The sequence below is a fragment of the Lissotriton helveticus genome, chromosome 6 (assembly GCF_964261635.1).
Source record: "Lissotriton helveticus chromosome 6, aLisHel1.1, whole genome shotgun sequence".
Lineage (NCBI taxonomy): Eukaryota > Metazoa > Chordata > Amphibia > Caudata > Salamandridae > Lissotriton > Lissotriton helveticus.
This window is the reverse complement of record NC_136067.1, coordinates 1,640,069,887-1,640,096,185: the sequence shown is the minus strand read 5'-3', so window position 1 is coordinate 1,640,096,185 and position 26,299 is coordinate 1,640,069,887. Positions and strand designations below refer to the sequence as shown.

General features: G+C 46.4%; 1 protein-coding gene across 3 annotated transcripts in view; it reads right to left on the bottom strand.

The window, feature by feature from the left end:
- The window catches only part of SPTBN1 (spectrin beta, non-erythrocytic 1), a 503,123-nt gene that overhangs the window by 165,952 nt on the left and 310,872 nt on the right, over positions 1 to 26,299 (bottom strand). For all 3 annotated transcript variants that reach the window (XM_078649481.1, XM_078649482.1, XM_078649483.1), the window contains 2 exons: positions 23,831 to 24,033; positions 475 to 565 (listed from right to left, as the gene is read on the bottom strand). In XM_078649481.1, coding sequence (XP_078505607.1) covers positions 475 to 565; positions 23,831 to 24,033 — 294 coding nt within the window. The remainder of the gene's footprint in view (positions 1 to 474; positions 566 to 23,830; positions 24,034 to 26,299) is intronic.

Here is a 26,299-nt window from a genome sequence, read left to right as displayed (position 1 = left end):
TCAGCAGAAGGCTGTGATGGTGTCACAAGGTGACGTCATGGCAATACATCAATCAAGTCATATCCCCCTTAATAAAGAAAACAGTTGGGCTGGTGCTCTGCAATTTACAAACTTGCACCACTAAGAGAAAATGCAGTTAAGTCAATGAAAACTGTGCATTAGCATTTACCATTTGCCTTCACATGAGCCATTAATCAGAGTGTATTCTGGTCAGCAGAACGTCAAGGTTTAAAATGCCCTACATCTTCCGTCCCGATGCATTAATAATTAATCACATAAGTACCTCTATGCGTTTCTGTACAGTAAGCATGTGACCATATGGCATGTGTGTGTGCATGTATGTATGTATGCATGTATATATATATATATATATATATATATATATATATATATATATATATATATATATAAAATACACTTTTCACATGTATACTGAGCATTCTAATGCTCTTATCGGCAAATAGTAATCAATACCTCTTGGCAATCCTGAAGAAATTTCTGCATTTCTCGGTTGTCTTTAAGCCTCGTCAGAAGCTCGCTGGCTGCCTTACGATTCTTTCTGTGCCTGGTTTAAGATAAAAGACACAAGCGAGCACAAGCATTAAATTATTAAACACAGGAATCAGAATCAGGCAATACAATGATCAGCCTAGACAGCTCAGTATATTTTTCCCCTTCAAAATAGTGCCCGATTGTACTGAATTCCAGGAGGGATACTTTAAGATACCAAATGCAATGCTTTCTAGCACTTCATAATTTATTGTGAGTATGGGAGCACAATTGATACCACGGGATGAGGCCCCATCAGCACAGTTCTTCAATACCACTCCCCCGCTATATCCAGAAAAAAAGCATAGCACTGCACATTCAGAGCTACAATCTCAAGATTTCGCAGGAACACCCTTATCAGGTACTCAATGGACCCTTAAATCTAGCAGTGCCACAACTTTCACTATTAAGGAAGGTTGAGACTCTGCTTTAAGAATGTCCAATATTTACAAACACCTAAAACACATTAGGATTATACAAAAAATAAATAGCACAGTGTCATGCATTTGGTTATGAAAGAAGCGTCTGTAATGTATTCCTGGCGCGTAATGTAACCCTTTGCCCACAGGCAGCACACCTCAGCACAACAGTTGTGACACTGTCTCATGTGACCTCCCTTACAACCCATCAATTCGTCCATTACACATCTATGAATTCTCCATTCTCACATAAAAGAGGACCCTGCTGAAGCAGCATAAGTGTGGGGACCAAAGACTATCCTCCATTGCCAGCGTTAGAGGAACTAAGTCAAAGTTACATGGGCATGGGACTAGCATGAGAATAAAAATGTAAGCAAACGCAACCTAACTACACTGCTTATTACCTCCTCATTAGTCTTCTTCATCCCAATCCTTAATCTATAAGGGTGACTCTCACCCTGGAGATAGGCAACTTATTTGCTACCTCTATTTTGTTTGTCATACAAAGTAACCTCCTATCTCTACCACTTCTGTCTTTTTTTCTATTTCGAGAATGAATTCCTGGTTCCTTGGGGATTCTTTCTATGGGCTATGATGTTAGTTTCTGATAGAATTGTCTTCTTACTTTGCCGTTGCCGGAAATCCCTCCTCTGTCAAGGCCTCTTATGGACTTGAGGCATTATCGTCGTCGTCCCTAGCTGCCTCTGAGGTCCTGGGGTTGTTAATCCCAGTTGGTCTGCACATTTTGCTATTGTTGCTTTTTGACTGCACGAGTCAGTGTCCTGCCACTTGGATCTCTGTGGTGCCCATTCAAGCACTTGGTAGGTTGTTTGGGGCTGGTGGCCTGTATCTATTCTCATTTGGTTGCTGTTTGCTCTGGCCATTGGGCTCCATCTGTGTTAGACCTGTCTGCCCCTGTGAGTTCCCTCACAATTATTATTTATTTTGTCCCCTTTGGCATTCCAGTGAATCCAGTTATGTATTTTCTTTTTTTAATGTCCACCAGAATTTTTCCAGTGTTCTCGTGGGGGCTAGGTGTTTCTTGGGCCTATTGTTTTACCAAGGCCTAGTTTTCCTCACAGAAAGCAACTGTTAAAACATGATTCCTAAAATGGTGGCTACTAACTGCCATAACGGTCACCTAAGGGTGGCAGACCCATAGGCTAGCATGAGGAAGGTTCCAGAACCAACTAATAGCTTCCAGGGGTCTGAGGCCAGCCTATAAAAGTCCAGTGACCAGGGAGCCATTTTGGGACAATATTGGAATTGACCAGTGCGGAGAGAGGCGACTTGAGGAGGAGGATATCACACTAGTAGTGACAAGATCGACCTTTGGGGCCGGCTGTTGCTCTACTGGGAAGTGACCCCTCATAGGCTGACCAAACCCCACTGCCACAGCAACCATATTAAGAAACATGTGGAAAAGTAAATTTTGCCATGTTCTGTGTCCCTACGTGTTCCCCATCTTATGTTATGTGTGCATGATTAATATGCATATGTATTCCCCATGTTTGATTAAAGACGCAATTACAGCTGTGTCCATCTCTAGTATGCCAGTTCCCAGTTCTCGTGAAAACTACGAGTATCAGGCCTATGTAAAGTTACGTTGCCACGTTTCTCAGTGTGCACGTTATTTCATTGTAAAGTCCCCGTTTCTAGGCCTCAAAAGGGCCCGGACACCAGATTCAGCTCCTGTCTCCTGAACCCTCACTGAGGAGCGATACAGCCCCCACCTGTATCCTCGACCCTTCACTTACTTCCTGCCTCACAGTGCCCGGCTCAGCCTGGCTCTGCCTCTGAGTCTGCCAAGAGTATGTTATGATTCTAGTTATCAGTCCAGCCCTCCTTCTCTGCATTCCTAAGCTACTGAATCGCATCAATAGTTTCCGTCATTGTCTAGCCTTTACGTCTCCATGTAGGAGAAATACTGTATTTATGGTCATTTAATATTCTTCATCACGCACTACATGTAGAATAATGCATGCTCCAGTCTTAGAGTCTGTTAGCCTCTCCCCTCCTGACTCTTAGTTTATATCAACATGTCCTCTAAACATTAGATACTAGATAGGGTTTAGGTACATGTCGCCCTGACTCTCCAGACTTCAGTCTCTACTCCTAGCGCAGAGTTCATAGCCCCCAGCTTCTCCTAGTAACACGTCATTGTCAGTTTGCGCGCACCATTAGGTTAGAGGTCCCGGCTCCTTAGGTAGCCCCCTCCATGTTTCCGCCCCATTTATGACATATTCTGTTACGTTTACATCACATGTCTATGTATACGCCTCCTGTTACACCTACTTTCACCCTTATCTTTCGCGACTGCTATTGACCACACCCACTGCTCCGCCTATTGTATGTATTGCAATTGCAACTGTTTTAGTATATATGCTTGTGTATTGTTATTAAAGTTAGCGCGCTCATTCCAGATCCTGCCCGACAGCTGTCGGGGCCCCCCTGTCAGGCCCTGCCATCCTGTTCCCGTGCAGGTTGTCCTGTTCCTGTCCTTTATGCTGTATTAAACCTGCAAACTCCTACTACCTCGAATCTTGACTCTTATTTATTGAGCTATCTGTTATTGTTATGTCCAGTAAAACCTAGATCCGGTATTATTTATTTATATACCACATAATGGCGCCCGAATAGGGACTTGCCCTTTCCCCACGCGCCGGTGAAGCCACGCCGGCCCCCTGACCCTCTGCAGCCGTGACGGAACCATACCGTGCACGTGCAGATATTTCTGCTTCAAGTATCCCTCAGGCCCACGGAGGAGACGGAGGTGGCGGTCCAGCATCCAGACGAGGCGGTGGAGGAACGCGGCGAGTCCCGACCAGAGCCCAAGCCGAGAGTCCAAGGTCCGAGGTATCCGGAGGCCCACCCGTAACAGAAGTCCGAAGTTCGTCCGTCCGGCGTCGAAGCAGTCCAGTCCAGTCCGAGGCCTTCCGTTCTTGCTGCCCGGTGAGTACCGTTGCTGGGGTAGTATCTAGACAGGGTCAATCTAATTGTCTCTGGTCCGTGGGGTTTGGTGGTACACAGATCCCAAAACGAAGTGTCCACTTCGGTGGATGCGGGTCCTGACGTGTCTCTTTATGAGACCGGTAAGTTTCGTACTGTTTTAGCAGTGCATCTAGTTTCTGTTCTAGTCAGTTCTGTTCTCGAGAAAATTCATGTATTCTGTTTTCCGTATTCCAGGTAGTATTCTGTTCGAACTGTTATTTTAAATGTTCTTCATGTATTTTAATGTCGTGGTATGAATGTGGAGTAATTATCGTGTTTATTGTGTATTGTAATTACGTATTGTGTCTAGGTTACAGTTCAGTCATGCCCTTATTTTCTAAGCTACGTCAGTTAAAAACCAGAAAAGGTCTGCTAGAAGCAGCAGTTCCTGTCCCGCCTAGGGACAGTCCAGGTCATTTTATGTATCAGAAGCATGGCATAAGTGCCATATTGTATCTAGATTTATGGGTAGAGTATACCAAAGAGTTAGAAGAAAAGTATAGATGGCCTGTATCAGGCACATGGGATGCCGAGTGCATCATGCGAGTAGAAGAAGCATTATGGAAAAAGAAAGCCAGACAGTCACAGAAAGATGCCATCGAGTTATGGCGCAAAGAATCTCATAAAAGAACCGAAAAAGAAATCAGAAAGTCAGAATTAAGTAGAGAATCCTTAGAACGAGCCCAAGAAAGGGAACTAATCGAGATAGGTGAACGAGTCAAAACCGAACAGTCAGACAGACAGAGGCATGCCCTTATTAAGGGTATGTATCCTCTCCTTGCCGAGGGCTTGCCAAAAGCAACCCCGGAGGCATCCAGTAATTTTCCGCCACCCTTAGTTCCGACCAAGCTACGTCACAAACCGACCGCAGCTGATATTTTTATTTCGTCCTATTTGGACGACACAGTCCCAGAATATGCAAATCCTGTTCCGCCAGCTCCTGTAAATAATGTAAATCCTGCTCCTCCAGTCACCGGAGTACCTGCTACGGTACCCCCGGTCCAGCCCACATTACAATTTCCCGCCGCGCCAACACGAAGAGTATCAGTCGACGATTCCAGTTTAGGGGCCGCAGGAGGAGGTCCTCCTGGTACCCCGCCGCCACACCAACGTGTAACGTTGGTCGAGTTACATGAATGTGCGTTACAGCGTACGCCCAAATACAAGTCCGTTGCAGAAATCCGACGAGCCCTTACTGAATGCCGCTATGATCCAGTTGCAGGTGATGATAGTACGGTTATATATTCCATCCGTGTAAGACGGGTGACCGGGTATTTGGATACCCTACCGAATATGAAAGAAGATCTAGACAGAATATATCGTTTCATCCGTACAGGGGGATGATCCAGAAAGTATTGGCGAAGCCATGTCTCAAAGGAAAGCTGAGATCCAGCTCATGTTATTAAAGTTTCTGATTAATTGTTTAATAAGAGAACAAGATTATCCGACCAAAGATCCGGCCGAAATGAGAATCCTGACAAGGTGGAGTGATAATATAGCCGAGGGTAAGCACAGAACCATCAGTAGTATAGAGAGTATGTACAAGAAAATCCGTAAAGAAATAATAAAGTTACACGAACAACGTAAAGCAGCACAAGTAAGCGAGAAAGAAAATGACTCTTCTACAGAAGAGGTAGAGGACGAGAATCCCGCCAGAATAGCGTATGTAGGAAAATCTAGATTTCCAGACCGACATTCACGTCTAGACTACAAGAAAACTGTTCCTCATCCAGCACCAGAGCAAGGTTCTCTAGAACAAGTATTTCAAGCTACCGATCATATTCTGAAATCACGAATTGGTTATAGTGAGCTAAGTACTATGCATGAACAAGAACTAGTCCGATCAGCAGTCCGATGGATTACTGATTCTACCACTTTTCCAGATGAAATAGTGGCACACATGTTTCTGAAACTGCCCCCAGCCGAGCAGCGACTGGTGGGTATGTATATGATCCAGCACCTCATTACTCTGTATGAGGGTCAACATTCTGATCCAGGTCCGTTACATGATGTCCTGAACGAGTTACTCCAGTATAGATGGAAAGGTCTAGGTACCGATTTAATTAGCGTCATCCTAGAACAGCGCCACAAATATAGAACGTTCCTGAACCCGCATTTTGTTCATGTCTCACCCCCAGAAAGTAAAACCCTTTTACATAGACAGACAGAATCCGTTACGAGAAGTACACCCAGTCAGGACAACAGATGGTGAAATGCAAAGAGTATTTGTTTACACCCCGATTACAAAGATGGAACTCTTAGAGATGAAGAAATTAATTCCCTGTCATGACAAAGATCCAGCAGGGTTCCACCGAGAATTAAAAGACATGCTCCGTATGGGAGAATACACGTATCCAGATATTATTAAAATGTTAAAGGTCCTGTTGCCCGCAGGGGTATACGAGAAACTCAAGGAAAAAGAATGGGAGGTGGGAGAGAAAAAGATCGATTGGGCAGTTCTAGAAGCTGAAGATAAGATACGAGTACCAGGTACCGGTCTTGGAGAGAAATGTAAAGAATTACCTGAATTATTGATACAAGTTTTGCCCAGATTATTAGCCACTAAAAAGGAAGACTGGGATGCAATCTCAGCCTGTAAACAGAAACAAGACGAAGACACTAGTGATTTTTATTCTAGATTTGAGAAATGCTTTAGTATTAACAGTGGCCTCAAGACAAGTAGCGAGTCATACCCTCATCTTTTTGTTACTAAACTAGTAGAGAATTCAAGTCCACAAGTTAAGAATCGAGTTTTGAAAGTCGAAAGTACGTGGCAAGCTAATACCCCGTCCCAAATGTTACAGATGCTTCAGTATCACCAGAATAGAATCAGAGAAGAGCAAGATCATGAGAGAAAACGTATGAAAGACACGAAAATGAAAGTACTAGTTGCACAATCTGTTCCACAAGACAGTCAGAAGAGGGGTACGAATCAAGCCAGTCATCCTGCAGTTCCCGTTAAAGGGACATGCAATTATTGTAAACAGCCAGGTCATTTTATAAACGAGTGTGCAGTTCTGAAACACAATATAGCTACTGGTAAGACTAAAGAAAGACCACGTCCGCCTAGACAAGAACAAGTTTCACAGACTTCTCAGCCACAGAATGCACAACAGACAGGTTCAGCACCGCAGCCTATTGCTGCAACACAGCATGTTACACAGCAGATGTACCAGTATGCACAGTCTGAGTATCCAGAGTACCAACAGTACTCATGAAACAGCCTAGAGAGGGAGGTAGGCTTGCCTCTCATCGAGATTCCTGTAGATCAAGAGGGTCCCTATGTTCATAGTCAAGTACTAGGGAAAGACAGAAAGTTTCTGATTGATACAGGGGCAAGTAGGACGACCATCAGTCACGCCGAAGTTCCAGGGGCTCCGCTCTCAGGCTCTAGAAATGTTTCCCTTGGATTTTCAGGAAAGCCTATTGTAAACGAGATATCTAAGCCAGTTACTCTAGAAGTAGGTCCATTGTCCCGCACTACTGATCTGTTACTTACGAAGTCATGTCCAGAAAATCTGTTAGGTATTAAAACACTGAAAGAATTAGGTGCAGTTATTTGCTGCTCCCCAGAGGGAATACGATTGTTTCTACGTGACTTCAAGGGTCACTATGTATTACGAGATTTTGATCCGAGATTGTCTAATGTTCCGCAGCATCTATGGGCGCAAGGTCCAACTGATGTAGGTTATATGCAAATCACACCCCATCGTGTGACTCTCAAGCCAGGTGTAGTGTTACCACGAATCAGACAGTACAGACTGCCACCTGAGGCTGTAACAGCCTTATCCAAAATTATTGACGAGCTCATCGCTCAAGGAGTAGTTGTAGAAACTGACTCCAATGTATGTAATTCTCCGATCATTCCAGTCATGAAACGTACTGATCCAAATGCACCCCCAGTATATCGATTAGTGATTGACCTTCGAGAACTCAATAAATGTATTATTCCCCAGTACCCAGTTGTCCCAGATATCTCTTCCCTATTGACAGCCATTGATTCCGAAGCCTCATTTTTTTCAGTCATAGACCTCAAGAACGCGTTTTTCAGTGTCCCCATTCATCCAGACAGCCAGTTTCTTTTCGGATTTTGTTTAAATGGAAGAAGCTATATGTTCACACGAGCTCCTCAAGGTTTCACAGAAAGCCCTAGTATTTACAGTCAAGCACTTAAGAGACAACTAGACAACATTCACATGCCAACTGACACTGCCCTGCTCCAGTATGTCGATGATCTACTGATCACAGCCCGTTCTGAACGTGCTTGCGAGCGAGCATCACTTACAGTCTTGTATTTCCTTGCCGAGATGGGGCACAAGGTGTCCCCTTCGAAGCTTCAATTCTGTGTACAGCAAGTGATCTACTTAGGCCACTTACTGTCCAAGTGGGGTAGGCAGTTGACACCAGACCGTATCCAGTTAATAGCGAGTCTTCCACAGCCCAAGACACAGAAGGAGGTACGTGCTTTTATCGGCCTTACTTCTTACTGCAGACAATGGATTCCTCAGTATGCATTTCTAGCTAAGCCACTGATACAGTTAACGACACAGGAGGCAGCCCTATCGACTGTCCTCCCTTGGACATCTGAACATACACTTAGTTTCAATGAGTTAAAGAAAGCTTTATGCCAAGCTCCAGTTCTAGCTACACCGAACTACAGTAAGCCTTTTACACTTTTCGTCACAGAACGCGAAGGTACAGCATTATCTGTTCTCACACAAGATCAAGCAGGACAGTACAAGCCCTGTGCTTATTTTTCGAGCACACTAGATCCTGTAGCCCAGGCTCTGCCTGCGTGCCTCAAGTCAGTTGCAGCCACAGCACTAGCTATCAGACAAAGTGATTCCATAGTATTAGGACACTCTTTGACAGTACAAGTTCCACACTCCGTGGAAGTTCTTTTAAACCGAACACAGACTCAGCACTTGACAATTGCACGTTTAACAGGTTATGAACTGACACTGTTCCAGCCACACATAGAAATCAGACGCTGCAACGTTCTAAATCCTGCTACACTGTTACCGTCAGTTAATTCGAATCCTGCCACACACGACTGTGTGGAAGTAGTTAATATTATGACTAAGCCAAGACAAGATCTGACAGATATTCCATTACCAGATCCCGACCTGACACTTTATGTGGATGGTTCATGTATGAGAACAAGTACAGGAGAACTAGTAGCCGCGTATGCAGTGACTACTGACACTGAAGTTATAGAAACACACCGTATTGACATCCTGTCTGCTCAAGCAGCAGAGCTAGTTGCTCTGACTCAAGCCTGCATACACGCCAAGAACCTGAAAGTTAATGTTTACACAGATTCACGTTACGCATTTGGAGTCGTACACGACTTTGGAGTGCTCTGGCAGGAGAGAGGTTTCATGACTTCTCATGGAACCAAGATTCAGCATGGTCTCCTTATTCAAGCTCTGTTAGATGCCATACATTTACCGACATCTATTGCTATCATGAAATGCAAAGCACATACGAAAGTTACTGACACTATTTCCCAAGGTAATGATCTAGCAGATCGCACAGCCAAGCTTACAGCACAGACTCCAGACATTTCAGTTAACCCGACACATATTCCAGATCCGACTACATGTATGACAGTTAAGGACCCTACTCAAGATGTCATAGATATCCAGTCACATGCTACTCCCGATGAAATCAAGAAATGGTCCGAACAAGGAGGGGTCCAGACAGATCAGGGATGGGTAACGAAGGGTAAAGCCACATGGTTTCTCCCCGACTCAATGGTTCAAGTCATTATCAATACCGCACATAGTCCAGCACATTTAGGAGAAAAAGCTATGTTAGACAGTATCCAGAACATTTGGTTCAACAAGCATTTACGAGCTGCAGCCAAGCAGAAAGTCCGTACCTGTATGATATGTTGCCAGTTTAATCCAGGTAAAAGTGTCCCGGTGGAACAAGGTGGTTTCCAGCCCCCTGACCACCCTTTTGAAGTCCTCCAAATGGATTATATTCAGATGGAGCGATGTCGAGGTTTCAAGTATGTCCTTGTAGTTGTATGCGCTTTGTCCAGGTGGACAGAAGCATATCCGGTCCCAGATTACACAGCCGCGACCACTGCCAAGCAGTTGGTTCGTGAATTCTTCCCCCGTTATGGACTCCCTAGAGTCGTATATTCTGATAACGGCCAGCCATTCTCATCCGAGCTTATGAAACACATTTCCCTGTTGTTAGGGTACCAGTGGAAGTTCCATTGTGTACGCCATCCTGAAGCAGCTGGTCTAGTAGAGAGACATAATCAGACCCTGAAAATCCGTATTGCTAAAATATGTAAAGAGAAAGGTGTAGACTGGATAGTAGCTCTGCCAGTCGCTTTATTTTATATGCGCATGGTCGCACACTCCAGATCAGGTCTGTCCCCGTATGAGGTCGTATTCGGCCGCCCCCCTAACATGTGGGGTACACCTAGACCTCGAAGTATTACAGATGTTTCAAGTAATATGCTGACAGATTACCTAGCTTCCTTGATGTCTGCCCTACACTCTTGTCGTTCACAGGTTGCTGCCGCATTTCCAGACAATACCGAGGTGGCACCGCATGAAATCGTTCCCGGATGCATGGTTCTCGTGAGGAACTTTGATCGTTCAAGTCCGCTGGAGCCCCGCTGGAAGGAGCCCAAACAGGTCCTCCTGGCCACCCGTACTGCCGTCAAGCTGGAAGGCAGGAAGGGCTGGGTCCACCTGTCACATGTGAAAAGATTTTTTGGACTAAAGCCTGTTTCTAAGAACATTTCCGAGGATCTTAAAGACTGCCAAAGTACTATTCTTAAGGACTGTCCCGCAAAAGACAATGATACTGAACCCTCCCTGTTAGAGAAAACTCCGCAACAGGAGTATAAGCTCAAATTAAGGTCTAGTAAAATAAGTCAGCCAGTTTGATTGTCTAAGTCCTCCCCTAGGTGAAACGGTTAGACCGGTTTCTGACATGTATATAATAGACCCCCATAGTGAGAGAGTTAGTCAAAACTCAATCCGATGTATCGTTTTTCTAAGTTTCATATTGTTTTTCGGCCTTATGACTACCTGCACCAGTTATGCTTTTTATTTGTGTTTTCCAGTTTCTCATGTAAATAAGTCTGCTATTGCTACAGTAGAGCACACGTTTAGTGATCTGCCTCCTCATGAACTCTCATATCGTCTCGCTATGCGTAATAATTCCTTTATCCGCATGTTACATTATTCACACCAGACCAGCAATGCCACTAATTGTTGGGTGTGTGGTCGACTCCCCCCTTTCCAGACACCGAAGGGAGTTCTGCCACTCTTTCCTTATCCATTTTCACATAATGGTTCGTGTGGAGCATGGTCCACGTTAACGTCATCCTCAACAGATATGTCTTTTCTTAACAGTACATGTTTTCCAGACAAGCAAGGTCTTCCCCACAGAACAGGGTTGATCTAGAAAATGAAGTTTATAATTTGGGTAATTATTCTTCGAATTTCATGGTCCTGAATGTTCAGTCTGATACTACTCCAGACTTACCTGCTATATCAGTATTACCAGTCAAAGGTGAATTATGTGTCCGAAAGAATGGTTCCGTACATGTAGGACATAGTGATTGTACTACTATTGTCAAGTATAGTGACAGTAGGAAATCTATTTTTAAAGCTTCACGTCATTCTTATTTTGTTTGTGGTCAGACCGCATATGTTCGTCTGCCCCTCGATTGGGAGGGTACCTGTTACATTGCCTTCCTACTGCCACCAGTTTTTCTAGCCCCACCTGACTACCATAGGAATTCCCACCTAGTACATACTAGACACAAGAGAGACCTCCCGATTGTCGATTATACTGAAACTGCTCTAGAACAATACATAGATATCAATAAAGGTGTCTTCCCCTATTTAGGTACTGTTGTAAATAGTAAACTGATACGTAGATTAACGAGAACCCTTGAAGCAGTAGTGACTGAGACTACTTCTGCTCTAAGTAATTTAACCGAAGAACAATCCTTTATGAGAATTGTCGTGCTCCAGAATCGTCTCGTCCTTGACGTCATACTGGCCGATAGGGGCGGGGCTTGTAGAGTCATCGGATCTAGTTGCTGCATTTTCATTCCAAATAACGCGCCGTCTGTTTATTCAGCTATTACCAGACTCCATAATATTGCCCATATGTTACACCAAGATCCAGGCACCTGGACATGGTCCGGTTGGTTCTGGAATATAATTTCCGCCTGGGGATGGAAAGTATTGTCATTTCTAGGTATTGCAGTAGCGATCATATTCAGTTGCTGCCTCTGTATACAATGTGGCCCTGCGATTTGTGGCATTTGTGCTACCTCTTGTATTCCTAGTCCCAAGTCCCGTTCTAAATCCCGTTCCAAGACAATTCGAGACGAGCAAATGATACTGTATGAAATGATAGATGGTATCATGAATATTGATGTTTCCTGATGGAAACGTAGTGACAAGGAGGGAATGTGGAAAAGTAAATTTTGCCATGTTCTGTGTCCCTACGTGTTCCCCATCTTATGTTATGTGTGCATGATTAATATGCATATGTATTCCCCATGTTTGATTAAAGACGCAATTACAGCTGTGTCCATCTCTAGTATGCCAGTTCCCAGTTCTCGTGAAAACTACGAGTATCAGGCCTATGTAAAGTTACGTTGCCACGTTTCTCAGTGTGCACGTTATTTCATTGTAAAGTCCCCGTTTCTAGGCCTCAAAAGGGCCCGGACACCAGATTCAGCTCCTGTCTCCTGAACCCTCACTGAGGAGCGATACAGCCCCCACCTGTATCCTCGACCCTTCACTTACTTCCTGCCTCACAGTGCCCGGCTCAGCCTGGCTCTGCCTCTGAGTCTGCCAAGAGTATGTTATGATTCTAGTTATCAGTCCAGCCCTCCTTCTCTGCATTCCTAAGCTACTGAATCGCATCAATAGTTTCCGTCATTGTCTAGCCTTTACGTCTCCATGTAGGAGAAATACTGTATTTATGGTCATTTAATATTCTTCATCACGCACTACATGTAGAATAATGCATGCTCCAGTCTTAGAGTCTGTTAGCCTCTCCCCTCCTGACTCTTAGTTTATATCAACATGTCCTCTAAACATTAGATACTAGATAGGGTTTAGGTACATGTCGCCCTGACTCTCCAGACTTCAGTCTCTACTCCTAGCGCAGAGTTCATAGCCCCCAGCTTCTCCTAGTAACACGTCATTGTCAGTTTGCGCGCACCATTAGGTTAGAGGTCCCGGCTCCTTAGGTAGCCCCCTCCATGTTTCCGCCCCATTTATGACATATTCTGTTACGTTTACATCACATGTCTATGTATACGCCTCCTGTTACACCTACTTTCACCCTTATCTTTCGCGACTGCTATTGACCACACCCACTGCTCCGCCTATTGTATGTATTGCAATTGCAACTGTTTTAGTATATATGCTTGTGTATTGTTATTAAAGTTAGCGCGCTCATTCCAGATCCTGCCCGACAGCTGTCGGGGCCCCCCTGTCAGGCCCTGCCATCCTGTTCCCGTGCAGGTTGTCCTGTTCCTGTCCTTTATGCTGTATTAAACCTGCAAACTCCTACTACCTCGAATCTTGACTCTTATTTATTGAGCTATCTGTTATTGCTATGTCCAGTAAAACCTAGATCCGGTATTATTTATTTATATACCACAAACAGAAGACTCCGTGGCAAGTTTTAAAACCATCAGTGACTCTCGCAGCGTGGCTCTCAAGTGACCTGTGAAGTCCTGCCCTGAAGGCACGTGTGCAGTGGAAGCGAACCTGGACACAGTGACACTCTGAATGGTAAAGGAATCAGGGGTCAAGGAGTTAAAACTGCCGCGACTGCAGCACATGAGCCCGGAGTCCACATTGTGAAGAGAAGCGGCGGAACCGGCTGTTGACCTTACCCGAAGGAAGCGCCACTGCCGTGTGGGATCCCTGTCGTGGGATCGGAAGAGGAGGAAGAGCCCAGCTGAACCGTGTTGCCATCCGGAGGAACCTGAGGTAGAGTCGGAAGAGGCGGGGAGACTGCAGGAGGAGGCCGGACGGGGGCGGAGCCTTCGTGCCTGAGGAGAGCGTCTGCGAGGATCAGGAAGCGGCGGACTGAGGCAGCGGTAACGGAGCAGCGGTTCAAGGGAGAGACAGTGGCCGCCGACACTCGTATAACGCAGCACAAGTGGGCAGAGAAGCCAAGACACCACAAGTAAGCGTGGGAGAGTGGTCGGGCGGGGAGGAGCAAACGAGTCCCTGCTGGAACTTACCCCAAGTAGCTGAACAACCGGGGACACGTAAGGAGACAGCAAATTACCTGTGTGACACTCATTTAGGAGATATAGCAAACCCGAGACAATCCTCTTAGTGAGGGGGTGATCCATGTGAGAAACTACCTGCCCATAACGGAACTTGTGAGGGAGAGTAAGCTGGAAGCCGAGGGGCTTCAGGGAAACGGGAGGTAGCGAACCAAGTGGGGATCACCAGAGAGTTCTGGGGGAACAAAAGGTGATTGGTGGTGAACATCCTGGAGGGTGGAGGACACGATATCCGAAAGGCTGGCAGCACCCGTGTTTACTCTGATGGGCTCAGTGGTTTAATAAGTTCGTAGGGTGTTGAGAGCTGTTCTTCAGGGATGTAATATCTTGCTTGTCTTCTCCAGTAATTCAACTACTCGCACCAGAGCCTAATCGTGATTGTATGAAGCTGTGCGGGGGGAGCTGCACCTGGCGAAATGTAATGTACCAGATATGATTTATTGTAAAGAAGCCTGTGTAATTATCAACCCGAATAGATGGGGAATGTAAGAGATTGCAACTCTAAGTTGTAGGGATTTCTCAACGTGACCTTCATACTTGGGGGTAGAGAAATACTGAAAATGCCAAATGAATTTTGCGATGAACCAATAATTGAATGTGATAAGGTTAAATGATCTGAAACTGAAACCCGGCTATCAAGAAAAGAAAGATACATCAAAGAATTTTATAAAAGGAACCGGTATTTTTCTAAACTGGTGTGGTGTCATTATTTTGGTTGGTCATTCACTGGGTTACTGTGGGTGAGATTGTAAGCACTACACAAAGCCTCGAGGGGGTTTAGCTGATGCTGCTCTGTGCCAGGCTACCCTATGTAGTCTAGAAAAACCTAGGTCTAACATAATTGGAGCTTCAGCGGTGGGATAACGGGTTTGTGCTTACAACCACTTATTAGTAACACAGAGCTTACCACAGGCCTACACCTGGAGTTTTCTCCTGGCGGACTTCCTAATTACTACTTTTGTTTTTTCCAAATTTACTCCTGGTGGTGGGTGGAGGTGACCCTCAGAGTTTCCTATCCTTGTAACTTACTTCGGGGTGGTTGTCCACACTTTTCACTGACAAGATGGAATTCGAAATGTCAGAGCTGGAGACCTAAACTGTGGCACAGCTCAAGGATTTCTGTCAGGAAAGGGGAGTGTTCGTTAGGCGAGGGGCCAAAAGAGAAGAGCTCCGTACTAGTCTGCGAGCCTGGGTGGAAGCGCACACGGAGGGAACTGTAGAGGAGGAGGAATCGGACAGAGGTACTGTCATTGATAGGACTGCGGAATGTCCCCCGGGGGTGGGTGAGATGTCAATCAGCCCCAAGGCAACCTCAAGAGAGGGCAGCAGTGTGTCATCGAGAGGGTTGTCAGAAACCGAGTTAGCTGACAGGAGAGAGGAAAGACTGTTAAGGTGGGAAATAGCAAAAATGGAGTTGGAAGAAAGGAGGGAGGGGAGGAGGTTGGAACATGAGTTCAAGCTACGAGAACTCGAATTCCAGGCCCCTAACAACACTCCAAATGGTGGCAGCGAAATCAAAGAATTAACCAGGGAATCCAGACCCTACCTACCTAAAGACATAGTTGCCAGCTACAGCCAAGGGGATGACATAGCCAAGTGGCTGGCTGCCTATGAGGTCTCCTTAAGTGCCCATGGGATTCAGGAGAAACACTGGGGGGTGGATTATATAAGTATATGCCTCCCACTGGTCGGGATACATTATTGGCACTAGAACAAGAGAAGCAGACCCACTACCCCACCATGAAGATGGCGTTAATCAAAAAGTTTGGGCTAACCCCGGAGAAGTATCGCCAAACGTTCAGGGGGAGCCACAAGTTAAGCACCCAGAACTGGGTGGATTTCCTGGACTATGCAAGAAAGGCATTGGAGGGTTGGGTGAAAGGCAGCGAGGTAGGGGACTATGAAGGTTTATATGACCTCATACTCAAGGAACACCTACTCGAGAAATGCTTTCCCGAGCTGCGACAACACCTGGTGGACAGCAAGCTGACCAGCCCCAGGAAGCTTGCTGAGGAGGCGGACATCTGGGCTAGTACCCGGGTGTCCTCGAAGGGGACTGGAGGGGATTCCCAAAGGGCCGGACAGGGCAACCCCAGAAGAAAGAGGGGGGAGATAAAAAGCGGGAGTTCTCTAAAGGTCGCCAAAACAGTTTCCAGGTAAAGGGAACAGGTTTCACCCCTAAGGCTAACCCGCCCAGAAACCCTCATCCTGGCCAAAGCCAGCAGCCAAGGGTTGTCCACTGCTTTGAGTGTGGTGGTGTTGGACATTATAAGGGAGATGTCAGATGCCCAAAGAGACCACCCCCTCCCACCGGAGGTAAAGCCCCAGGAGTAGCCAGTGTAGCGCTCGGGGAGGAGTTGCCCTTAGATAAGGGGGGTGAGTGGGCGGGTGTCACCTTAGTGTCCCTGGGAGAACGGGAGATGGTTCCTAAGATTCAGGTTCCCCCAAATACTACCAAGTATGGGCAGTGGATCACCATCAATGGCCAGAGAGGGGAAGCTCTGAGAGATACAGGAGCCAGTATGACTATGGTGAGAAGTCAACTGGTGTCTCCAGAGCAGGTGATTCCCAATGTACTCCACCCCGCCGCGATGGCTGACGGCAGAATGGGCCACTACCCCGTGGCCGAGGTTCCCTTTGAGTGGGAAGGGGTTGCAGGTTCACTTCGAGTTGCCGTAAGCCCTGCCGTGCCAGTTGATTGTCTGCTGGGGAATGACATGGAGCACAATGCTTGGAGGGAGGTGGAATACCGGACTCATTCTGAGATGCTGGGTACACCTGACTGGGCCTGTGTCAGCACAAGGTCCGCGACTACCCGGAGGGGGAGTTCGCTTACGCTGGAGCCTGGAACAATGGCCCAGCCAGCTGCCAGAGAAGAGAAGGACAGTAGGCAGGAGGAACCTGCCTCCACATCTCTACCTCGTGAGATAGATAGGCCACCTGCGAAGGTGGATCTCAAGTCCACGGAGGAGAATGTTACTTCCTTGAAGAACCTACCCATCCCTGCTGAATGGCATGTGGAGGGAGGTCCTTCCAGGGAGGAATTCTGCAAAGCTCAGAAGAAGTGTCCTACTCTTGAGGGGCTGCGGCAACAGGCCAAAGCCCAGGCAGCAGGGAACGTTGTAGGGAACTACCAGATTTACTGGGAGGATGGACTCCTCTACAGTGAGCCCAAGGCACCCGGACATGGTTCATCCAGGGCCTTGGTGGTCCCTCAATGTTTTAGAGCCTTTCTTCTAGAACTGGCTCACGAGATACCCTTGGCAGGTCTCTTGGGTCAGGACAAGACCTTTGCCCGGCTTGTCCCCCACTTTTACTGGCCTCGGATGAGAGTGGCGTCTGATACCTACTGTCGGACGTGTGTGTCTTGCCAAGCCAGTGGGAAAACAGGGGTGAAGCTAAAAGCTCCCCTGGAACCACTTCCAGTCGTTAGCACCCCCTTTGAAAGGGTGGGCATCGACATTGTAGGGCCATTAGATCCACCGACTTCAGCTGGTCACAGGTTCATCCTGGTTCTAGTGGATCATGCCACAAGGTACCCAGAGGCAATTCCTCTGAGGACCATTACTGCACCTGCAGTGGCAAGGGCTCTGATGGGGATCTTCACCCGAGTGGGTTTCCCCAAGGAGGTTGTGTCCGACAGGGGGACCAACTTCCTATCAGCTTATATGCGGGCTATGTGGAAGGAGTGTGGTGTTACCTACCGGTTTACCACTCCTTATCACCCACAGACCAATGGTCTTGTGGAAAGGTTTAATAAGACCTTGAAAGGCATGATAAGAAGTCTGCCTGACAGCCTGCGGAGGAAATGGGACGTCCTCCTACCATGTCTCTTGTTATCCTACAGGGAAGTGCCACAGAAGGGAGTGGGCTTCAGCCCCTTCGAACTTCTGTATGGGCACCCAGTACGGGGTCCTCTCAGCCTGGTGAAGGACGGATGGGAAAAGACTCCCTGGAAGCTTCCCCAGGAAGTGGTGAGCTACATGCTGGCCTTCCGGAGCCAAATGGCCAAGTTGTGGAAGCAAGCTTCTGACAACTTGGAAGCCAGCCAAGCAGTAAGGAAGGAGTGCTATGACCACAATGCTCACCCAGTGGAACTGGAGCCTGGACAAAAAGTGTGGGTTATGGAACCTGGAGAGCTAAATGCCCTCCAGGATCGTTGGACAGGCCCCTTTGAGGTATTGGAGAAAAAGGGTAAGGCCACTTACTTGGTGGACCTTAAGACCCCGAGACAGCCCCACCGGGTGCTTCATGCCAATCGCCTCAAGCCACACCATGAGAGGCCCGAGGTCGTCTTGATGATGGTGACCGATGGAGCAGAGGAAGAGGAAAGCGAGCCTCTCCCTGATCTTTTCTCGTCTCAGGAAAAGGATGGGTCGGTGGAGGGAGTGATTCTCTCACCATCCCTGACTCCTGAACAGCAGAGAGATTGCCGCCAGATCCTGGAGCAATTTTCCTCACTGTTCTCCCTTGTCCCGGGAAGGACCCACCTGTGTACCCATGATGTGGACACAGGAGACAGCCCACCTGTGAAGTCTAAGATCTACCGGCTGTCAGACAAGGTGAAGGCCAGCATCCATGGTGAAGCAGCCAAGATGTTGAAGCTAGGAGTGATTGAATCTTCCAATAGCCCTTGGTCCAGTCCGGTCGTTTTGGTACCAAAAGCTGCCCCACCGGGCGCCACACCTGAATTAAGATTCTGTGTGGATTACCGAGGACTAAATTCAGTAACAAAGACTGATGCTCATCCGATCCCCAGGGCGGATGAACTTATTGACCGGCTGGGAGCTGCCCAATACTTAAGTACCTTTGACCTTACTTCCGGGTACTGGCAGATTTCCCTTACTGATGGAGCAAAGGAAAGGTCAGCCTTCTCCACGCCTCAGGGTCACTACCAGTTCTGCGTGATGCCCTTTGGGCTCAAGAACGCCCCTGCCACTTTTCAGCGGCTGGTGAACAAGGTCCTTTCTGGTATGGAAGCTTTTTCTGCTGCTTATCTGGATGACATTGCTGTCTTCAGTAGTAGCTGGGAGGATCATTTGCAACACTTGCAAGCTGTTCTCCAGGCCCCGCAACAGGCTGGCTTGACAATCAAGGCCAGCAAGTGTCAGATCGGTCAGGGGTCGGTGGTGTACCTAGGCCACTTGGTGGGCAGAGGGACGGTGCAGCCCCTCCAGGCGAAGATCGAGGCTATCATGGCCTGGGAGCCCCCCAAGACCCAAACTGAGGTCCGAGCCTTCCTGGGCCTCACTGGTTACTACCGTCGTTTCGTGAAGGGGTATGGCACCATTGTGGCACCCCTCACTGAACTTACCTCCAAGAAACAACCTCGACGGGTAGTCTGGACGGAGGCTTGTCAGCGAGCCTTCGTGACTTTAAAACAAGCATTGTGTACTGCTCCAATACTTAGGGCTCCTGATTTTTCCAGAGAGTTCATTGTCCAAACAGATGCATCAGAACATGGCATTGGGGCAGTGTTATCGCAACTAAATGATGAGGGCTTGGATCAACCCGTGGTCTTCCTATCCAGGAGACTACTCCCCAGGGAACAGAGGTGGAGTACTATAGAGCAGGAAGCCTTTGCGGTGGTTTGGGCTCTGAAGAAGTTGCGTCCATACCTGTTTGGCTCGCACTTCCTGGTTCAGACCGACCACCGACCCCTTCGTTGGCTGATGCAGATGAAGGGGGAGAATCCCAAGTTGTTGAGATGGTCCATCTCCCTACAGGGAATGGACTTCCGGGTGGAACATCGGCCTGGAGTGGACCACGCCAATGCAGACGGTCTCTCTAGGTATTTCCGCCTTAGTGATGAGAACTCCCAAGGGGTTGGGTAGCTCTCCCCACTTTCAGCTGGGGGGGACGCGTGTTAGACCTGTCTGCCCCTGTGAGTTCCCTCACAATTATTTTTTATTTTGTCCCCTTTGGCATTCCAGTGAATCCAGTTATGTATTTTCTTTTTTTAATGTCCACCAGAATTTTTCCAGTGTTCTCGTGGGGGCTAGGTGTTTCTTGGGCCTATTGTTTTACCAAGGCCTAGTTTTCCTCACAGAAAGCAACTGTTAGAACATGATTCCTAAAATGGTGGCTACTAACTGCCATAACGGTCACCTAAGGGTGGCAGACCCATAGGCTAGCATGAGGAAGGTTCCAGAACCAACTAGCAGCTTCCAGGGGTCTGAGGCCAGCCTATAAAAGGCCAGTGACCAGGGAGCCATTTTGGGACAATATTGGAATTGACCAGTGCGGAGAGAGGCGACTTGAGGAGGAGGATATCACACTAGTAGTGACAAGATCGACCTTTGGGGCCAGCTGTTGCTCTACTGGGAAGTGACCCCTCATAGGCTGACCAAACCCCACTGCCACAGCAACCATATTAAGAAACAGAAGACTCCGTGGCAAGTTTTATAACCATCAGTGACTCTCGCAGCGTGGCTCTCAAGTGACCTGTGAAGTCCTGCCCTGAAGGCACGTGTGCAGTGGAAGCGAACCTGGACACAGTGACACTCTGAATGGTAAAGGAATCCGGGGTCAAGGAGTTAAAACTGCCGCGACTGCAGCACATGAGCCCAGAGTCCACATTGTGAAGAGAAGCGGCGGAACCGGCTGTTGACCTTACCCGAAGGAAGCGCCACTGCCGTGTGGGATCCCTGTCGTGGGATCGGAAGAGGAGGAAGAGCCCAGCTGAACCGTGTTGCCATCCGGAGGAACCTGAGGTAGCGTCGGAAGAGGCGGGGAAACTGCAGGAGGAGGCCGGACGGGGGCGGAGCCTTCGTGCCTGAGGAGAGCGTCTGCGAGGATCAGGAAGCGGCTCGAAGCGGCGGACTGAGGCAGCGGTAACGGAGCAGCGGTTCAAGGGAGAGACAGTGGCCGCCGACACTCGTATAACGCAGCACAAGTGGGCAGAGAAGCCAAGACACCACAAGTAAGCGTGGGAGAGTGGTCGGGCGGGGAGGAGCAAACGAGTCCCTGCCGGAACTTACCCCAAGTAGCTGAACAACCGGGGACACGTAAGGAGACAGCAAATTACCTGTGTGACACTCATTTAGGAGATATAGCAAACCCGAGACAATCCTCTCAGTGAGGGGGTGATCCATGTGAGAAACTACCTGCCCATAACGGAACTTGTGAGGGAGAGTAAGCTGGAAGCCGAGGGGCTTCAGGGAAACGGGAGGTAGCGAACCAAGTGGGGATCACCAGAGAGTTCTGGGGGAACAAAAGGTGATTGATGGTGAACACGATATCCGAAAGGCTGGCAGCACCTGTGTTTACTCTGATGGGCTCAGTGGTTTAATAAGTTCGTAGGATGTTGAGAGCTGTTCTTCAGGGATGTAATATCTTGCTTGTCTTCTCCAGTAATTCAACTACTCGCACCAGAGCCTAATCGTGATTGTATGAAGCTGTGCGGGGGGAGCTGCACCTGGCGAAATGTAATGTACCAGATATGATTTATTGTAAAGAAGCCTGTTTAATTATCAACCCGAATAGATGGGGAATGTAAGAGATTGCAACTCTAAGTTGTAGGGATTTCTCAACGTGACCTTCATACTTGGGGGTAGAGAAATACTGAAATTGCCAAATGAATTTTGCGATGAACCAATAATTGAATGTGATAAGGTTAAATGATCTGAAACTGAAACCCGGCTCTAAAGAAAAGAAAGATACATCAAAGAATTTTATAAAAGGAACCGGTATTTTTCTAAACTGGTGTGGTGTCATTATTTTGGTTGGTCATTCACTGGGTTACTGTGGGTGAGATTGTAAGCACTACACAAAGCCTCGAGGGGGTTTAGCTGATGCTGCTCTGTGCCAGGCTACCCTATGTAGTCTAGAAACACCTAGGTCTAACAATCTGTGAGACTGTAGTGGTTGTCTATTTATATGTAACCCTCTCCTACTCGTGCCTTCGAAGTGCGGGGTTACCTGTGCGCAACTTAATTTCTGGGATGCTGCTATGCGCCGGTTTGACCGATTGGGGCTGTATTTTAATGTCTAACATTAAGCAGGCTCTGGTGGCTTCCCTTTTAATTACTATGGACAGTCTGCTGTTCAGCTGAGAGTTGCCATCCAACTGCTTCTTCGTATTCGGTGCTCAGAGTGGTGTCCTCGCAGTGAGAATCCTGGTGATGGTCTTTTTGATATACTGGTCCTGGTGAATTCTGTTTAAGAAAACGCTCACATTTGGTTTAGGTCAGGATCAGTACCTTGGTATTCATGATATTATTTGTTCCTGTAGATGTTGCCTTAAGACTGTCTTCAATTGTCACTGTTTCAGCCTTTCCCGATGGGTATTATAGTTTGCTTAGTACCCTTTTGGTGACATGGTTCCACATCAGGTTAGTCTGCCATGGTGTTTACCTGCTTCTGTTCAGGGTATCAGGCCTATTATCAGGGTAGCAGTGATTGCCTTCTCTGTTTCCTGCCCTCTGGATATCCTCACAGATTAGGACTAGGACAAGTTAGTTGGCAAGGAGGTAATGGCTCAATTTACCAGTATCTTCCTTACTCTGAGAGTCCAGGTCTGGTTGTCCTCCTCCGTACTTTTTTTGTTTGGTATTATTTAGGAAGTTGTAGAGGTAAGAAGTCACTTTTCTAGCCACTGGGCAGAGCAAAAAAGATTTGTTGGGGTAGCAAAGAAGTTACATCTATGCATAGGAGATGCTCACCCTCAGAGTAAAATATAGGATAAGGAACACCTAGAGTGATGTAATGAAGATTACCGGTGAGTAATCCATCCATGAGACGACATGAACACACTAAAACATTGCATGGGCATGTAACTGTGTTTGTATATCTTTTTCTCAAATCAGTATTTCCAAGTGTTAGTGTTTCGGTTTGAATTTGCCATAATTGCAATTTGACCTTCTGAGAAGTGTACGTTTGTCTTTATAAAGACACACTAAAAACTTTAAGGACCACCAACAAACATACTCATCTTACCACTCACTGCCTTCATTACCTTTTCAAATAATGAAAATAAAAGAAACCAAGCATATACCTGAACTCATCCAACATTTGTGCAATGTTGTACCCCCAAAGCAGATGGCAGAATACTAAAAAAAACAAAAAAACTCAACTTTGATTACATACTTTTCTTCATAAAACGACCTGGAGCTCTAGGGTTTTCGTAGTTTGAGAACACACATATGGATATTTCTGACTTCAATACTAAAGTGAAAGGCACTTAGCATGAGCAGAGGAAGCCACCACACCCACAGGATTAAGGCTATGACCAGATGGCCTGCTTCACAGGGGAGGAGATCTGAAAAGCCTCAAGCGTGTTGTGCTATAGAACACACAGCAAGAGTGCTAGGAAGCTACCACTTTGCTACACAGAGGGACAATGTTCAAAAAAGGCAACAATCCCAAATATATCCTTTCCTATGTACTTGAAGAACAGACACAGACAATTTCTCTATTTATATTGCGTTGTTCCTGCTGAAATTTTAACTTTGATATTACAGCCTAACAAGACCTCCTTTCCCTCTTGGACTGAACTCTGATTAGAAGTGCTCACTTTTGGATTTACTTCTGTTAACATCACTGACTATTGTGCCATCAAAAATGTTACCTGCTGTCAATTGAGTCCACTTTCTCCTGGATCTTGTCTGCATTAATGTTGCCATCGCTGACCAGCCTTCTACCCGTCTCAATGACAGCATTTATTTTTTCTTCACTTGCATCCATTGTGGTCATGAAGTCCTCCTGCTTTTTAATAGCAGCTTCAGCTGCTTCCAATGTAGTGGGCAGTTCAGTGTGGGCCAAAACGTATTCCTTTGGGAAAAAATATCATTAGAAAGGCATGCTGTATGTTCAGACAACTAATGGATGCATTCAGTATTACAGTAATGAAAAAATGTGTTTTTTGCCCAACATGTTTTCTTTGATATGCAGACTAGACAGTATTCGAAATAGTTTAGATTGTTCAAGGTAGGGTGCATAGCTTTAATGTCCCATCAATAGGGACTGCAGATAAATATAACATGCTACTACACCGGCTGGACAGGAGCACATAAAATACAAAAAACACAGAAGGATTCAGATGTTTATCATTGAATAAGCAATACAAGGGTTGGTTTCAAATCCACAGAAAATAGTTTGGCACTGTAATTGTTGGGTCTCACATATATATAAAGTCGCTGTTTTAACCCTATTTGCTTCTCTCCATTCAGCTAATTTATTGCTTGCTTTCTGCTTTTATTAATTTGTTTAGCTCTTCTTTTTATTCCTCCGTCTTTTTCACTTTCATCCAAGTCTTTCTCTTACTCAGACTCATCCCTGTCTCTTGAGTACGCTCTCTATTTCACCATCACCCCTCCTACCACCACCACCACTGGTCTCTAACTCCATTTTATCCTTATGTCTGTCTCAGCATTGTTATTATTTCATGTCTCCATTGGTCCCTTTATCTTTCTGTCTCCAGGTGATTTTTAGCTCTCTCGGCTTATCTCTCGCTCACTTTAATTTGGGAAAAAAGGTGTAGGGTAAAAGCCTTTGGTTCACCTGAGAACTCCCAAGCGTGCCTGACATTACACACCAATGGTTCATCTGGTTCTAATGCTCTGGTCAGAAAACCTTTCTTTAAATTACTTGATTCTAGTAAGAGGTAAGCGGTGTGGGCAGAACACGCAGAAACTGACTCTGTGAAGTTCAGCTGAGTTGCATAGAAAATCCGCGAGACTCTGTGGAGTTCTACCAACAAGCAGGAATAGGCCCGTCACACTGCTCGTGCTATGATTTAGCACCTGCACTGAAAAATCACGCGGCACGCCAGAGGGTGCAGTTTGAGATGATTTTGAGGCCCAGCAAGTAGACTTTATACTCCAGCTCCAGCCTTCTAACCGCAATCAGTTGTGACCGCCTGGGTTAGAAAGATCTCACTGGATGTCCTCCTAGCAATCGGAAATCGCACTAGGGGATGCCAAATCTCATGTGTGGTTGCCAACTTACCATTCTGGAGCCACGCACGAGAAAAAAAGTATGCCACACCGCAATCGGTGGAATTTGGACAGAACGCAATTCCGCCAATTCTGCTGGGGGAACAGAATATTTCAATCACCTCTAGTAAGAACCCTGCAACTCTGAGCAAAGAGGGGTTCCAATAGGCATGGGCCAGGTCTAAGCAACACTTGGAAAACAAAATAGTGTAATGCAAACAGAGGTAACAACTAGTGGGGTTGGATGGAAAGTGATAAATCATTCATCGTCCCTTATTTACAAGAATTAGGATGTTGCTCTATTGCAACAGAACTGAATGTGAGGAACCCCTCATCTTTTGGTTTCTTACATGTCAGAAAATATGGAAGGTGCATGCAGTAAAAGCATGCACAGTGGCGTCAATTCCATATGGAGCCTTACTTATAAAAAAATAACATATATAGTGCACTAGTTCAATGGGTAAATTAGATCACATGCAGAGGTTGGGCCCTTTAGCTTGTACCTACTGAATTTAGGATAGGATAGGCTAGTAGTTTATAGGTCCTAATATCACCTTTGGAGTCTGGCAAACATCACTTTCTGTCCAAGGTGAATCACAGGTAACAGCAAAGGGTACTTGTGGAAGAAGTACATAGGGTCCGCTTTGCGTAACACAGATGTGTAAACGTTAACTGTGAATCCTGAAACGTTTCTCTAGCATGCTGCAACTACTGTGACAATTCCAGGTGCCTCACTCCTCGAACTGTTTCATTTTTGATTAGTAAAAAAGTGGACATGCTTAACAGTTCATGAGATAGTTAGGAACAAATAAGACATCAAAGGCTTATGTTAAGAGCTCTTAATTAATTGCCGATCATTTAGTCATAGAAAGGTTGTAAAAGGTCAGAAGAAACTAGCTGTTTACCTATAAAAAAATAGTTTTGAAGCTTGAGATGCTTTAACAATCATATCCTGTGCCTTATTCTGCCAGCTAGCTGTTGGGTCCAGAGGTATTCTCTAAAATATAAATGTTTTTACTGTGGATTTTGACCATAGGCAGAGTCATGACGTCTCACTACGATACAGACTGTAAGCGCACAATGCCAATATACTCAAATGCTAC